This window comes from Loxodonta africana, chromosome 17 (assembly GCF_030014295.1).
Source record: "Loxodonta africana isolate mLoxAfr1 chromosome 17, mLoxAfr1.hap2, whole genome shotgun sequence".
NCBI lineage: Eukaryota > Metazoa > Chordata > Mammalia > Proboscidea > Elephantidae > Loxodonta > Loxodonta africana.
The window spans coordinates 1,209,760-1,227,420 of NC_087358.1; the positions used below are offsets into that span (position 1 = coordinate 1,209,760).

The 17,661-nt window shown below is 47.5% G+C and overlaps 1 protein-coding gene across 4 annotated transcripts in view; it reads left to right on the top strand.

The window, feature by feature from the left end:
• Positions 1–17,661, top strand: part of DCLK1 (doublecortin like kinase 1) — a 406,473-nt gene that overhangs the window by 319,582 nt on the left and 69,230 nt on the right. For all 4 annotated transcript variants that reach the window (XM_010589360.3, XM_023547224.2, XM_010589358.3 and 1 more), the window contains 5 exons: positions 284–368; positions 2,640–2,748; positions 8,570–8,627; positions 9,129–9,248; positions 14,273–14,419. In XM_010589360.3, coding sequence (XP_010587662.1) covers positions 284–368; positions 2,640–2,748; positions 8,570–8,627; positions 9,129–9,248; positions 14,273–14,419 — 519 coding nt within the window. The remainder of the gene's footprint in view (positions 1–283; positions 369–2,639; positions 2,749–8,569; positions 8,628–9,128; positions 9,249–14,272; positions 14,420–17,661) is intronic.

Genomic DNA, 17,661 nt, shown 5'->3' on the forward strand with positions numbered 1-17,661 from the left:
AGTGTGGAAGGGTGAGGTGAGGTGGCCGGATTTGGACAACCTCAACAGTGAGAACAAGGAATAAAAAGCCGTGGAACATCCAAATTTGCAAGGACTGGCCTGACACAGTCACACAACCTATGTTTTAATTTGTTAACAGGGTGGGAGAGGTGCCCTGAGCCAGTCTAAGAACCCCCATCTGAGTGTGAAGAGCGAACCCTCCCTGTGGGGGTGCCACTTTCTCCCGCGATTCAGGCTGGGCACTCTGACCCAATGTTTTCACTCTCTTTCTGTTCCCCGACAGAGCTCTCAGCATGGCGGCTCCTCTACCTCACTTGCGTCCACCAAAGTCTGTAGCTCAATGGACGAGAACGACGGGCCCGGAGAAGGTGATGAGTTTTGACTTGGTATCTGAGAAGAGGGCTGGTCTTGCACAAGGGTCACGGGATGGGCTGGCTCAGTGTACTCCAGGAAGATGTAACTTCTCAAGCAGAAAGAAATGGACAAGCTCTCGAGGATCAATCACAAGGAGATAGGATTGACTATGTCCCCACACAGACACACCCCGAGATTGTATCTATTCCATGCAAAAGGGAGGGAGGCAGTGGTGGTTAGTGTAGAATTGTCGTTTAACGTGCAGGAGACCTGAGTTCCATTCCTGGCCAATGCACAGCCACCACCCGTCTGTCAGTGGAAGTGGCACGGTAGTTAAAGCAATCGACTGCTAACCAAAAGATAGGCAACTCAAAACCACCAGCAGCACCGTGGGGAAAGATGTGGCAGTCTGCTTCCGTAGAGATTCACAGCCTTGAAAACCTATGGGGTCGCTGTGAGTGGGAATCCATGGCAATGGGTTTTTTTTAATGATGCTGAACAGGTTTCAGGGGAGCTTCCAGACTAAGATGGAGTAGGAAGAAGGACCTGGTGATCTGCCTCCTGAAGTCAGCCACAGTGGCCTAGTCACCCTCTGGCTGGGACCAGACAGCGTTCTGTTCCATTGTACGTGGGGTTGCCATGAACCAAGGGTCTGCTCAACCCCAGCTAACAGCAACATGGGAACAGGAAGTGGGAGTTAGCCTAACTTGGGGATGTTCCTACCTTCTGAGGGCACACGTGTCCTGAGTAAGGAGGCCAGGTCTTGCCCACTTCTGAGATGAATGCGTGTAATTGCTGCCATTGTTTCTTCAGGCTCTGTTCACTTTTAGGACTTTTTCACTAACTCGCTGGATTGTTTTGGACAAGTTCCTTGGCTCCTTCAGCTCTCCCCATCTTAGCTCGTCTTCTGTAAAATGGGGATTGTCATAGGTACCTGGTCCCTCCCATCTTGTTGGGTGCCATCAAGTCTATTCCAACTCAGAGTGACCCTGTAGGACAGAGGAGAACTGCCCTGTAGGGTCTCCTAGGCTGTCATCTTTACTGGAACAGATCGCCAGGTCTTTCTCCCATGGAGCCGCTAGGTGGGTTCAAACAGCCAACCTTTCAGTTAGCAGCCGAGCACTTAACTGTTGTGCTACCAGGCCTCCTTAAGGTAAAAGTAGTGGCATCCAAAGTCCCACATTTGTACACACTTTTCAGAAATTCCCACCAGTCTGGAATCCTGAGATGCGAGTGCGGTCATAAAGCCGTAGTCTGGTGACCGTATGCTCCTATCTGTTGTTCCCTAACAAACAGACTAGAAGAGAACACAGGCTTCACCAGGACAGGTGTGACTTTAATTATGAGAAGGACTTTTTAGTCTCCATGGATAACTGAGGCTCAGGTGAGGAGCCCTCCGTCACATTCAGTGTTCAGGTTGCCTGAGGGAGATGTAGGATTTATAACCTTCACGCATGTAAATTTGAAAACCCAGCTATAAAAGGCATTTTGCACCCTAAAAAGTTAAAGGTTATCCAGCGTATTTATGTGACCTGAGTGTGGCTTATTGAGTTTTACGACCTCGTATTTAAAGCATTATTAAGCATTTGTAAGATATTTCAAAACGCATTTAAGGGGAGAGGGGACACACGTTGTGTTAGTGGCGACACCATCACTGGAACTACAGAGTGGCTCTGTTCACAGACATCATAGACCCTTCGATTTTAACTCAACATCTGCTCCGCAGGTTGCTGGTGATAACGTTTGTCTGAAATCTGCAGGGTGGTACTGGGGAGGGGCGGGAACCCACGCTTAGTTCCTGAGGAATTTTAGGGAGGTGTTGGTTTCGGGATGGAGTCAAGGTACGCACATGCAGCAGGACGTTTTCATGCCTGTGTGGACCACGCCAAGCAGACCAGTCTTCCGAACCCGGTTGTCCTCCTGCTCCGTACTTGGGAATGTCATTTCTCGGTACACAGTGGGTGTTCGGTAAACGCTCCATTCATCAAGTTGGCAAGAAATGAGAAGAGCAAACTTCCTTCCCTGAATCCCCACTGCAGCAGACAGGAGGGGCAGCCTTCTGTGGGTGGGGTGGAGCCCATAGGCTTTCTTTAAGTTCATCATCCATCTTAGTAAAAACTGTTGAGGACATTCAATGTCAGCGGGGGCTGGGGGCTTGCCTCCCTGTACAGAAATCCACACAGCCGTCGGAATCCGCTCTGGTCTATTTGATCTTACTTCCAAATGTCTCTTTTGCACCACCTGTGTCTCCTCTTCCGCTGAAATCTGACTCGTGGTTCTTACAGAAGTGCTGGAGGAAGGCTTCCAGATTCCCGCCTCAATAACGGAGCGATACAAAGTCGGAAGGACCATAGGAGACGGGAATTTTGCCGTTGTCAAGGAGTGCGTGGAAAGGTGAGAAGGGTATGGTTTGCACCGGCTTAAAGAAAAGTTTCAGCGTTGTGTGTCTTTATTCGCAGTCTGCGGCACGTGTGGAATAAGTTAATGTCTCAACCCCAGATGTAAAAAGAAATTTAAAAAAAGGAGAGAAAGAAAAGAAAAGCCCTTCTGACAACAGATCTGAACACTGTGGTGATTCCTGGGGACAATCCATACGTTAAGGGCTTTTTAAAAAATTCTGTAATGTACTCAGCAAAAAGTTGTCAAATCTTTGAGATAAGTCTTTTAATTTTGTTAAAAAGACATAGCGAACAGTTTTCCTATGCTTTTTCGAGGCGACATTTGTAGAGGTCAGAATGTTCCTGTAAGGAGTTCACGTCTCTAACGCGCACAATCCTAAAATTAAATACAGGGAGCCCCGACTTACAACGGGTTCCGCTCTGATAACTCTGTCGTAAGTCAATTCTGACCTGAGTGAACACCTAAATTTTTTTTCAGTTTTCATCATTACTGCCTTTTATATCAGTATCTTTATAAATCTGATCCTTGTCTTTGGGGTTGGAAACATTACGTATAAACTTACAATATGATGACATCCGCAGGCTGCATGCTGCAACATTGTATGCGGTAGACGTTACTAACAGTAAGATGTACAAAAAAAATGGGACAGACCTACGTGGGGTTCTTCCTAACTGGAACGCATCCTGAGTCCAGGACCACCTGTACAACAGCAACCTTGAAAAGATTTGAAATGCGTATCTACTGACCCCAGCAAAGATGGTATTTAAATACATGAACACATCCCATTGCCAGTGGGTGGATTCCAACTCACCGCAACCCCGTACGACAGCGTAGAACTGCCCCGTAGGGTTCCCAAGGCTGCAGTCCTTATGGAAGCAGGCTGCCACATCTTTCTGCCATGGGGCTGCTTGGTGGGTTCAAACCACTGACCTTTTGGTTAGCAGCTACGCGCTTAACCACTGCACCAACGTGAAGATCCAGGTACTCACTCTGTGGGCCAAAGGGCAGGGTTTTCAGTGAAGGGTTTACCCCTGGGATCTTGAACCCTAGTCAGGCATAGCAGCTGTTACCCACTAGTGGGAGAAGGGACAACTACAAAGTTACAGCCCCAACCGCCCGGCCCAGCGTCAGACTTGGAGTGCTTTGCTTTGGCCATTGCTTGTTTTATCAGGGGAGCTGGGGGGCCAGTGGAGTCCCTGGGTGGTGCCAGACCATTAATGTACTCAGCTGCTAGCCAAAAGATTGGGAGTTCGAGTCCACCCAGAGGCACCTCAGAAGAAAGGGGTGGTGATCTACTTCTGAAAATCAGCCATTGACAAGCCTTTGGAGCACAGTTCTGCTCTGACACACATGGGGTCGTGTGTGTCGGAGTCGGGTCGGCCAGCAGCTTCGTCTCAGAGCTGGGTGGGCTCAGCCCCCTCAGTGAACGTGTATGCAGGCTTTCTGGGGGCCGCTTGGGGTCTAGACGTTTCCAGTTATCCCTCTCTGCTCCTGAGGGGGCTGGGCACCCTAACTGCTCCTCCACACTTCCTGAGAGTCATGTCCCCACACCCTATACCACCACCTGGAGCCGAGAAGAGAGCCGAGGAGGTTTCAGGCTGGAAGGTCCAGGCCTTGTTCCTTCCAGGGGCACCGATTCAGAGGCACAGAGCCACGGCCTGTGAGAGCTGAGAGCCTGGTTGTTGTCGTCGTTAGATGCCGTGGAGTTGACTCCGACTCACAGTGACCCCATGTGGCAGAGTAGAACTGCCCGTGGGGTTTCTAGGCTGTGATCTTTACAGGAGCAGGTCACCAGGTCTTTCTCCTGTGAAGCCACTGGTGGATCTGAACTTTCAGTTAGCAGCTGAGAGCTTAACCGTTGCACCACCAGGGCCCCTTCGGAAGTCTGGAAAGGGCCGCAAATATGATGAGGGTTGGTGGATTGATTGATACCCATTTATTGGCTCCCCTGGCCCCTTGCTGCTCTGTGGAAGGTGCTTCTGTGGCTACGGTAGCTCATCCACATGAAGCTACCCTGGGGTGGTGAATCTTAAGCTTTGCTCCACCTGCAGGGGCAGGGTCACCCCAACAGGGACAGAGACCCAGTGTAGCAGGACTGCCCCATCGGGTTTCCAAGGCTGCAGTCTTTACGGAAGGAGCCCTGGTGGCACAGTAGTTAAAGCGCTTGGCTACTAACGGAAAGGTCTGGGTTCAAACCCACCAGCCGCTCCACAGGAGAAATGTGGCGGTCTGCTTCCATAAGATTAACAGCAGTGGAAACTGTATGGGGCAGTTCTACTCTGCCCTATAGGGTCACTATGAGTCAGAATCAACTTGATGGCAGTGGGTGGTCTTTACAGGAGCAGATCACCAGGTCTTTCCTCCCACAGAGCCACTGGCGGGTTCGAACGGCCAACCTTTGTGTTAGCAGCTGAGTGCTTAACTGCTGCGCCACCAGAGGTCCCTTAGGAGCCCAGCAGAAATGTTAAAGGACGTTGGTGGTCTGTGACATGAGCTGGGAGAGATGTGCTCTGCTTTGGAGCTCTTCTGTGGAGTGTTTTGGGTTCCAGAGCAACCTCCAGGGCCCAGGAAGCACTGAGGAGAGGTCGGGCACACACAGAGGGCTTGACTGTGACACCTCCACCTTGGAGCCTCCGGGCTCTGGACTTGTGATTGTCACACAAGAAGGGCCTGAGTGAAGCCGTCGTGAGCAGTGCCAGTGTCTCAGGTGGTGAAGGGAAAGACAACACACAATAAGGGGGCAGTCAGCACAACTTGACCAAGGCAAACATAGAAGCTTCGTAGACACATCCAAACACCTTGAGGGACCGAGTTACTGGGCCGAGGGCTGGGGACCATGGTCTCGGGACATCCAGGTCTATTGGCATAACATACTTTCAAAACATCCTACTTTGGCGAGTAGCGTCTTGGGTCTTAAAAGTTTGTGAGTGGCCATCTAAGGTACATTTATTGGTTCCATCCCGTCTGGAGCAAAGGAGAATGAAGAAAACCAAAGACACAAGGAAAATATTAGTCCAAAGGACTAATGGCCCACATATACCATAGCCGCCACCCGCCTTAAACGGTGCATCGGCCTCCCTACGTTCGTCTTTCTGCGTACCCTGAAGGAGCCCTGGTGGCACAACGGTTAAGCACTGGGCTGCTCCTGAAAGGATATTCTTTCTTGCCAAAAGCTTTCATTTCCCAGCTCAGAGCAGGCAGTTGGATTTTTATTCTTTGGTATACATTTAGTGCTAACACCTGTTTTTTCAGACTCGTTTTCCAGACTCAGCTACTGTCCTATAAATATATACTTCAAGTAATTAAGGATTTTATTATGTGACTTTATAGTTCTGCTCTCAATGAATCAAGAATGAAAACCTGCAATTCTAATTTTGGTCCCTCCAAGGGCCCCTTGTCCGATATAAAATATGGGTAAATTTAATTAAGTGTTTAATCCTATTATGTAAGATTCTAGATGGGAAACCCACGAAGTCCTTTTTCCTTGTAGCTCTAGGCCACCGAGCCCACGTTTGCTCTCATTTTCCCTTCAGCTGTTGTTTTGTTGTGGTTGTTGGGTGTCGTTGAGTTGATTCTGACTCACGGCAACCCCATGTGACGGAGTAGAACTGCCCCACAGGGCTTTCTTGGCTGTAATTTTTTTTTTTAATACTATTTTATTGTGTTTTTGGTGAAGGTTTACACAGAAGTTCAGGTTCCATTCAACAATTTCCGCACAAATTGTTCAGTGACATTGGTTACATTCTTCACAATGTGAGAACATTCTCATTTCCGTTCTGGTTGTTCCATTTCCATTAATCTAGCTTCCCTGCCCCCTTACATTCTCATCTGTGTTTTAAGGTAATTGTTGATCATTTGGTCTCAGATAGGTGATTTTTTAAAGGAGCACAGTACTTATGAGTAATAGTCATTATTTTCTGAGCCGGTTTGTTATTTAGCTAGAAGGTGACCTCTGGGGGTAGTTTTGGTTCAAGGTTGGAGGAGTGTCTCAGGGCAGTATCTCTGGGACTCCTCTAGTCTCAACTGGTTCAGTAAGTCTGGTTTGTTTGTTTGTTTTCAGGAATTTGAGGCCCTGTTCCACGTTTTCTCCCATTCTATCAGGGCCCCTCTATTGTGGCCCTGATCAGGACAGCCAGTAGTGGTAGCTGGGCACCATCTAGTTCTTCTGGTCTCAGGACAGATGAGGCCGTGGTTCATGTAGACAGTCTCTCCCCTGCAGAGATGCTGGGTGGGTTTGAACCACCAACCTTTCAGTTAGTAGCTGAGTGCTTAACCATTGTGCTACCGGGGCTCTGTGCCCTCAGCTGCAGGCTCAGGGGCATGACCCGCTAGCGTGGCCTCCCGTCAGGCTGTAGAGTGGGATTCAGCCTCCCAGGCCCCACACCAGCCCTTTCCCTTTGAGTTACTGTCTCTTTGCTGTTACTCATCCAAAGGAAACAGGATCAAATGACAAATATGGAGAATCCAAAGCTAAGCCATCTTCCTCTCATCTCACCAGCGGCCCAAGCCCCTCAGCCCTTTGGTGGAAGTGATAAATGGAAATCTCTACTTTGGTTTTTCAGAGCATCACAGACAGTTCCATCCTAGTTCTCTGGCCCTGTCTGGGATGGCACTTTATTGTTGTTGTTGTTGTTTTAATAACATTTTATTTATTTTTAGTGGCAATATACACAACCAAACATACATCCAGTCAGAATTTCTATGTGAACAGTTCAATGACATTGATTACACACTTCACATTGTGTCATCATGACATCTTTTCCCACAATGTTTCATCACCATTAATCTGGGCTCTCTGTCCCTAACAGTGCTCATCTGTGTTTTAGATTAACTGTTGTTGGTTTACGCTCATATAGAAGACTAAAGTGCTGTGTTCAAGGCAAACATTCTTTATTAATTGTTCCAACTGTTGTTTAGCTTAACAATGACTTCATGGGATAGTTTCTGTACAAGGTTTAAAGATTATTTCCAGGCAACAGATGGAGTTTCCCCCAGTCTCAGTGGATCCAGTGAGCCTGGTTTCCCATGCATTTGAAGTTCTGTTCCACACTTTTCCTCCTTTTGATCAGGATCCATCTGGTGGTTCTCGGTCAAAATGTTCAGTAACGGTAGCCGGGCACCATCCAGCTCTTCTGGTCTCATAGCAATGGACGTTGTTCATGGAGGCAGTAAAACCTGATGGCAGCCGGGCACCATCCAGTTCTTCTGGTCTCGTGGCAATGGACGTTGTTCATGGAGGCAGAAAAACCTGATGGTAGCCGGGCACCGTCCAGCTCTTCTGGTCTCATGGCAATGGATGTTGTTCATGGAAGCAGAAAAACCTGATGGTAGCCGGGCACCATCCAGCTCTTCTGGTCTCATGGCAATGGACGTTGTTCATGGAGGCAGTAAAACCTGATGGCAGCCGGGCACCATCCATTTCTTCTGGTCTCGTGGCAATGGACGTTGTTCATGGAGGCAGTTAGACCTGCAGACCATTTCCTTCTCCAATTCCTGAGGCTCCTTCCTCCTCTGCTGTTCTAGGTGAGTAGAGACCAAAGAGTGTTTTTATCCACAAGTATTCCATTACGAGTAGGCCGCCATCAACAGCTCAGGCTCTTTCTATGCTAGCCTATTTGTGGATGTTACCCTTGGGTCAGATCTCAAACTTTTACATGTTTCTTTGAAAAAAAAAACAAAGACTAGAGAGTCTCTTAGAAAATACTCACATCGTGATGCCAGATTCGTGGGGTAAGAAATGAATCCTTAACGGAGTGATTCAGTAGATTTGAAATTAAGTTTGATTTTTATAAGATGAAAACCTTTCTCTTTGCAGGTCGACGGCTAGGGAATATGCCCTGAAAATTATCAAGAAAAGCAAATGTCGAGGCAAAGTATGTATAAAGTTCATATTTTAAAAACAAAGTGTTTGGGGGATAGAAACACAAAGATCAGCTCCCAGATAAACTCTAGGTAAACACAGGTTCACCTTAGCATTGTGTTTTGGTGGAATACAATGTTATATACTTACGATTAGGATACAGCCTTACCAATATTCCTGAAATCGAAGTTATTTGTAAGGATTATATGTTACTTCTGCTCCTTATCTGCATTTGCTTGTTTTCTTCCTTGGATTTTTTATCTGAATTTTGTTCCATCTTTCTAAATGAAATTACAGTTATCGTGGTAGGTTCTGAAATGTTGAAGCATCATCTAAGGACCTCCAACATCTTTTGGAAATTCTAGGCCATCTGAATATTAGAAGCTAAGATAGTCATTGTGTTTTACCAAAAGCATCTCCCTTGGTTCTCAGATAGGATGGTTTTTCTCACGTGAGTTCCTGCCTCGTGTGTTTTTATGTGTGTATGGATTAAGGTGGTTTTCCCCTTGGACAGGAGCACATGATACAGAATGAGGTATCCATTTTAAGAAGAGTGAAGCACCCCAATATTGTTCTTCTGATTGAGGAGATGGACGTGCCGACTGAACTGTACCTCGTCATGGAATTAGTGAAGGTATGTGTTTTGGAAAAGAGAACAAATTACACAAGGCACCAGCTCTACTCTGTAACACAAGGTGTCGCCGTGATTCAGAATCGACTCGATGGCGAAGGATTTGGTTTGTTTACAAGGCACTATACTTCAGTCTCTCATTTCTGTGCATGGCACAGGGTTAAGGGTACTGCCGCTAGAACTGTGAAGGTTCACGTCCTATCTTGCTCTAAATAGCTCCACGATCTTGGGTATAACTCTCTGTGCCTCAGTTCCCTCAGATGTAAACTGAGAATAAAACAACCTGTTATTGTGGGGGTGAAGAAAGACGGCTCCTGTACAGCAGCTCCATCAGTTTGTGTGACATACAAAACCTTAGCTACCAGTATTGTCATTGTGGTTGTGGTGGTTGTTGAAGACAATGATCGACTTTCTCATGAACTATATGCAAAGGAAGGAGCCCTGGTGGCAAAGTGGTTAAGTGCTCAACTGATAACAGAAAGGTCAGCGGTTCAAACCCACCCTCTGCTCCAAGGGAGAAGGATGTGGCAGTCTGCTTCTATAAAGATTACAGCCTTGGAAACCCTGTGGGGCAGTTCTACTCTGTCCTGTAGGGCGGTGAGTGGAAATCAATTCAACGGCAACAGGTTTATATCCAAATGTATCACCCATTCTTGTAAAAACATGCTTTAAACTTTGTCACTAACATAACAGAGAAATAATACACTCTTAAAAATCATGTCAACAGTCTACAACCTGTCAGAGATTGTTGCAATATCATCATGCTGTCATGTAGAATTACACTTTAATTCTGTGAAACCGTAGAATACATGAGTGGCTAAGTGTTTATAGTTGTTAAATCTGTTTGTTTTTTTTTAAGCATCCTCATTAGTATTTCCATTCTGGTTGTTCTGTTCCCGTTCATTCATCTAGTTTCCCTGCCCACTTACCTTCTCACCTTTGTTTTTGTTTTTACATTTTTTTAATTTGCTTTAGGTCAAAGTTTACAGCTCAATTTAATTTCTCATACAAAAATTTACACACATATTGTTACGTGACACCAATGTGACAGCACACTCCCCCCTTTCCGCCCCAGGTTTCCCATGTCCATCCAACCAGTTCCTTTCCCCTCCTGCCTTCTCATCCTGCCTCTGGACAGGAGCCCCCCATCTGGTCTCGTGTATTTAATTGAACTAAGAAGCACACTCTTCACCAGTATTGTTTTATGTTTTATAGTCAAGTCTAATCTTTGTCTGAAGGGTGGGCTTCAGGAATGACTTTAGCTCTGGGGCTACTGTGTTCTGTGTTCCGTGTTAACTATAACTGGTAAATCTTGGTGAAAGTATTTCACGTCTTCTCTCTACATTTGTGTTCATTTGAAATTCTCTGTGATTTGTAATTTAAAAAAACTGAATGTTTAGTTTTCATCAATTTATATTCTTTCAAGCCTTTTCTGTTATTTTAATCTAACTGAAGAGTTAAGTAGTCACCCAAACAAAAACTACACAGACACATATGTATATACGTATGTGTGTATATGTGTGTGTGTGTGTATATGTGTATATATATAAAATAAATAAAAATCACCAGTCTACATAGTGGTGTTGTCCATGGATGGTGCAAATGGTTACCTTGCTCAGCTGTTTTCCAAAAGGCTGGAGAGTGTTGGAGTCCACCCAGAGACACCTCAGAAGAAAGGCCTGGCGACCTACTTCCGAAAATCAGCCGTCGAAAGCCTTATGGAGCACAGTTCCACTCGGACGTGTGGGGCCGCCACGCCGCAGAGCTGACTCTACAGGAACTTGTCTTTGGGGTTGGGTAGAGATAAGATTAGAAAAGTCGAAGGCTGGGGGAGAACAGGCGTTGGGAGAGGAGTATGATTTCTTGAGGAGGGAAAGAAACACCGAGGTGAGCTGTTGGGGGCATTTGGGTAAAGAGTCGTGGGAGCAGCGCTGCTCGTGAGGCGCCATGACAGCAGTCCCGGGATTTACGTCTGTGCGGCAAGAACTTTCACTGGGTGGGTGAGGACGGACCAGAGGACGGATACGAGACAGGCCTGGAAGAGGACGTGTAGGGCTCCCCGAGTCTTGGAGGGTGAAGAGGAAAGGAGATCACAGGGTGTCTGGGGGTCTGCATGACCAGGACCATGGTGGCGGCGTATTGCTGGGTGCCCTCGATTCCAGCTCCCAGCGCGGCCCCATGTGACAGAGAAGAACTGCCCCACGCGGTTCCCCACGCAGTTCCCCAGGCTGTAATCGTGACAGGAGCAGATCACCAGGTCTTTCTCCTGAGGAGACACTGGGAGGGTTTAAACCTTCAACCTTTCTGTTAACAGATGAGCACTTAACTGCTGCACCACCAGGACTCCTTGAGTCTTTGCAGGGTCCCCATACACAGCCACATACATGTTGTACTGTGTAACTCCAGTGGTGTTATTCCCGTACGCAGTGAAAGTCCTGCCTCCCGGAGTGGCCAGGAAAAACTCACAGAACTGTGCACAGCAGCCTTGCCTTGGAGATCAGTGCGAGCCGAGAGGGAGGAAGTTCACTGTGAAGACAGAGTGTGGGTTTGGTTGGGGAACTGCTGAGGTTGAGCGGACAGTGGGAGATGCCTTACAGAACGGAGATTGTCCAGGGTGACAGGCGTCAAGGGGCAGTGGTGGATCAGTGGGAGAGTCCTCGCCTTCCAGGCAGGAGACTCAGGGTCTGTTCCCGGCCACTCACCTGTCTGCAGGAGAGGCTGGCAAGTTGCTATGATGCTGAACAGGTTTCAGCGGAGCTTCAAGACTAAGACGGACTAGGAAGAAAGGACTGGCCATCTACTTCCGAAAATCAGCCAGTGAAAACCGTACAGATGACAAGGGACGAGTCAGCCACTGATCATGAGGCTGGCGCAGGACGGGGCAGTGTCTCCTTCCGTTGTGCGTGGAGTCACCAAGAGCCAGGGGCCAACTTGGCAGCAGCTGCAGCAGCAGAGGCTTCAGACCAGACAGTGAGATTTGAAAACCGTCAGCGAACAAGCGCTGTATTTTGTTTTTGCTATTTATAAAGAGAATGGGGCCCCTTAGGACCTTAGCGAAGAGATGAACAGCTCGCTCCTGTCCTCAGTGGGTGGCTGCGTTATATGCAGGAATGATTCGAACATTGCTAGTAAGTCAGACCCAAGTTCTCTGCAAGGGTTTTCAATAAATGGGACTAAAATTGGACCCTAAAATCATTCTCTGTCATCAAATTACAATAAATTAGCAAGGCACGAGGTAAACAAAAGTTCAGCTGCATAACAACCCTAGAAAACTGTCTTTGAAATTTCTCCACCCTCCTCCCCTCCTACCTCCTTTTCTGGCTCATCTTTGGAATGACAATATCAGGTCCCTTTTTTTTAAATTCCTTCTCTGCTCCTTACAAAGGTGCAAATTTTGTTGAAGAAAACACAATGCCCACTCCCATGGAGGGCTTTGTGTGTGCATGAAGGTGTGTGTGTGCACATGTGTGCGTGCGTGCTTGTGTGTGTGTGTGTGACTGCATGTGCGTGCATGTGTGCACCTGCGAGTGTGTGCACACGCATGTCTGTGTATGTGTGTTCGTGTGTATACATGGGTGCCTGTGTGTATATATGTGTGTTCGTGTGTGCATGCCTGCAAGTGTGTGCACATATGTCCGTGTGTGGGTGTGCACATGAGTGCCTTGTGTATATGTGTGCGTGTGTGGGTGTGCACATGTGTGCATGCGTGAGTGTGTGTGTGTGCACGTGTGTGTCTGAATAATGCCACAGGCAGTAGAACAGTTTGTTTGCAGGGTTGCCTGCCTCACTGGGGGAAGTCTGGGACTGTAAGTTTGAACATGGATGGGTCTGAGGCACCTAGTACTGGAATGCCACCACCCGGCTTTGCCCTCGGACCCAGCTCAGCCTCCTCCTCTCTGGCTGTGCTGGTGTCTGGGGGTTGTCAAAGAGAAACATGAATAACAGACATCTTTGATTTTAAGGTTTTTTTTCTTACCCATGGAACCAAATATTAACTGTGAAAAAAAAAAAAAAGGCCTGACCCAAACTGCAAAGGCATTGGTGCCCCTACTCCCCCCACCAGGAGCTGCTGTACAGCAACACGAATTTGTCTCTTCCTGCTAGAAAAGGACAGTCAACAACAAAATCATTACCTGATGATTTAATGGAAAAGACTAAAAAAAAAAAAACCTTTGCTGTCAAGTGACCCCATGTGACAGAATAGAACTGCCCCAAAGGGTTTTCTAGACTGTAGTCTTCACAGAAGCAGATCACTAGGATTTCTCCCTCAGAGCTGCTCGTGGGTTCCAACCGCTGACCTTTTAGTTAGCAGCTGAGCGCTTAAACACTTTGCCACCAGGGTTCCTTTTGAAAAAAGACTCTAGGCTTACTCAATTTAAATTTCAAAAGGTATCCTGCCCACAGGTGGATAAAATCCAAAGAAAACTATAGCCCTTGAGTCGATTTCGACTCATAGCAACCCTATAGGACAGAGTAGAACTGCCCCACAGGGTTTCCAAGGAGTGGCTGGTAGATTTGAACTGCCGACCTTTTGGTTAGCAGCCGTGGCCCTTAACCACAGTGCCACCAGGGCTCCACAGGTGGACTGAGGGCCAAAATTTTAGCAGCCCAGCCAGAGACCACCTCATGACAGGATACCAGCTGATCTCAGTAAAGGGGGGGGACAGGGGTCAGTCAATCATGTTAAGATTAGCCAGTGGTTGGCCTTCTATTCTTCTGCCTCCTCTTCTCTTTATAAGCCTCACTATAACTAGACTAGTTCGAGCCATTTGCTTTTTGTATATATGCATACAGAACAACTGCTTGGAATAAGCCTGATGTTTCCATTTCTTTGGGTTCTGATTATGCCACCTGCTCCGGAGGAGACGCCGCTGGCTTCCCGCTGTGGAGAGATCAATCACCATAGTGTCTGTGGTCTTCGGGACACAGCGGCTGGCAGCCCCCGGGAGCCCAGACCAGTCGTCCGTTCTTCAGTCCCTGCACAGTCTGTCAGGCCCCTCTGCTAACGGGCTGTTCCCTCTTCTCAGGGAGGAGACCTTTTCGATGCCATCACTTCCACCAACAAATACACCGAGCGAGACGCTAGTGGGATGCTGTACAACCTGGCCAGTGCCATCAAATACCTGCACAGCCTCAACATCGTCCACCGAGACATAAAGCCGGAGAACCTGCTGGTAAGAGCGATGCCACCTTAGGGCGTCTTGAGTTTCGAGCACTCAGGAATGAGTACAAATATTTCTTTTCCTTCTTTCGTTTTAAAAACTTGTTTTGCTTTTATTGTTGTTGAAAGTATACACGGCATAAGGTACACCGATCCCACAGTTTGTGCGTGTACAATTCAGTGACACTGACTACATCCTTCCAGCCGTATAACCATCCTCACCCTCCCTTTTGACATAAACTCACTGCCCCTAAGATTCCTACCTGAACTTTCAGTTGCTGTTGTCAATTTGATCCCACATCCAAAAACCAAAACCAAACCCACTGTCCTCGAGTCGATTCCGACTCATAGCGACCCTATAGGACAGGGTAGAACTGCCCCCATAGAGTTTCCAAGGAGCGCCTGGTGGATTTGTACTGCCGACCTCTTGGTTAGCAGCCATAGCACTTAGCCACCGCGCCACCAGGGTTTCCCACATAGAGAGTTCTTTAAAAGAGCACAGTGCTCAAGGCAGACATTCTTTACTGGCTAAGCTAACTATTGTTTGGTTTAAGGAAGACTTCAGGGGATATTTTTGGTTTAAGGTATAAAAATTATTTCAGGGCAAATGCAGAACAAAATTCAAATTCACAAAAAAAAGACCAGACTTACTGGTCTGCCAGAGACTGGAGAAACCCTGAGAGTCTGGTCCCCGGATACCCTTTTTACTCAGTACTAAAAAAAAAATCACTCCTAAAGTTCACCCTTCAGCCAAAGATTAGACAGGCCCAAAAGCAAAGCAAGTCTAAATGGGCACACCGGCCCAGGGGCAAGGACAAGAAGGCAGGAGGGGTCAGGAAAGCTGGTAGTGGGGAACCCAAGGTCAAGAAGGGGAGAGCGTTGAAACTTCATGGGATTTTCAGCCAGCGTCACAAGGCAATATGTGCACCAGTTGTTTAATGAGAACCCAATTTGCTCTGTAAGCCATCACCTGAAGTGCAATAAAAAAATACTCCAGGGCAATAGTTTCAGGGGCTTGTCTATCCTCAGTGGCTCCAGGAAGTCTGGATTCCATGAGGATTTGAAATTCTGTTCTATGTTTTCCCCCTTTTGCTCAGGATTCTTCCATAGAATCTTTCTTTTTAAACATTTTATCTTCATGGCAAGTTTCCAGCCGGTGTTCGGTGTGTCTGGCTGGAAATTAGCCTCTTAGGCTGATCTGTAAGAGTGAGTGTGCCATGAAGACCACCTAACTTAGTAGCAAATAAAAACCAGGCGTGCGTGTGAGTGACAGCTCCAGGCTGCGGTTAACGCCTTCGGCTACGTGGCCAAGAGCGTTCGCACTTAACATTATTTATCTATAGCATTTTTATGCTACGAAGTTGTTACTTGGGGGGAAAAAAAAGAAAGCCGTTTTAGAATTTCTTAGTCTCCCAACTTTACACCTCAGTAATAGGATCTAAGGAGTCCCAGCATGGAGCAAATGGTTAACACACTCTGCTGAAAACCAAAAGTTTGGAGGTTCAAGTCCACCCAGAGGTGCCTCAGAAGAAGGGCCTGGCAAAGGCCTTGAAAACCCCGTGGGGCACAGTTCAACTCTGATACACGCTGGGTGCCCATGAGCTGGGTCAGCACAGCCGTAACTGGTAATATGATCTGTAATCCAAGAGAAATAAATCAGAATGGGTTTTAAAGACGTCAGCCCCCCTCCCCAGGCATAAATATAATCATGAAGAAGAAAGATTAAAGAACAGAGACATTCTTTTTAGAACCACATGGTGTATTGCTTTTCACTGGGGAAACGTTGAGAGTTCTCCACACAAGCAAATGCGGGTCCTCCCAGCCTGGTAATTAATGGGGATAGCGTAGTTTGAGGGAGAGTCCACGAAGCTGAAAACACAAGGGGGCAGCTGTCACTGGTAAAAGGGAGTAACATAAATTTTGCTGGCTGTTCAGGCTGGAATTTTAATAAAATCTATTTAATTTCTTCCCCAAAGATGAAGTTATTCATTAACTCTAAGCATCCTGCATTAAATGGGATCCCAGCTCTCCTGCTCGTTTGCCCATCCCTTCAGAAACCCGGGAAGTGAGGGTTTTCTTTCTAAAGCAGTGCTTCTCCAAGTGTGGTCCAGAGACCCCCTGTGCCAGAATTACTCCCAGATGTCTGTTAAAAATGCAGACTGTGGGCCCCCCTGCAGCTCTCCCGAGTCAGAATCTGGTGACAGGGCAGGAAAACCCGCAGTACAGCAAACGCCCGGGGGGATTCCAGTGCAAGCTGACGCTCAAAAGCAGATGAGCGGCCCAGTTCCTGGTGCACAATAAAGGCTGAGCCTGGCCGCTGCTATCCAGAACCGCCTCTGTGCTCGGCCCCCTTGAGTCCTCACAATAACCATGGGGGTAAAAGGGGCCCTTGGGGCACAACAGTTAAGCCAAAGGTCAGCGGTTCATACCCACCCAGTGACTCTGTGGGACAGAGACCTGGCGATCTGCTCCTTTAACGGTTACAGCCTAGAAAACCCTGTGGGGCAATTGTACTGTGTCACATGGGGTCACTGTGAGCCAGAAGCGACTCCACGACCCAACAACAAGTTCTGTCACTGCCCCATTTCACAGATAAAGAAACTGGACTAGCTAGGAGGTACTGCCCGAAGTGAAACAGCTCATCAGTGGAAGAGCTGAGATTTCTAGCAAGTTCCAGGGGTGCTAATGCTGCTGGTTAGAGACCAGTTCTGAGAACCACGGTAGAGCATTGCCTCTCAAAATTTATTATACATAGGAATCACCCGGGGATCTTGTTAGAATGCAGATTCTGATTCAGTATATCTGGGGTGGAAATCCAAATTCTCAGCAGAGGGTTGAACCAGAATGAACCGGTTCGAAGCCCTGATCCCAACCCAGTTCTGACCTACTCCAGACCCAGGCTCTGAACCAGCTGTTGTTTGGTGCTGTCAAGTTGGTTCCGATCCACGGTGACCCTGTGCACAACAGAATGAAACGCTGCCCAGTCCTGCTCCACCCTCGCAGTCGTTGCTGTGTTTGAGCCCATTGTTGCAGCCACTGTGTCAGTCCGTCTCATTGAGGGTCTTCATCTAGACTACATAAACTCTGAATTAGGGAGAGGAGCTTATTGAGGGCTTGCCATGTGCCAGATACTGACCGTACCAGGGAACAAGAAAGTCACAAGCCTTCATGGAGTCCACATTCAGGAAGGAAGCCGGGCATTCAAGGAGGAAGTACACAAGCGAGTATTATTAGTTCTTTGCAATATGTTAGCAG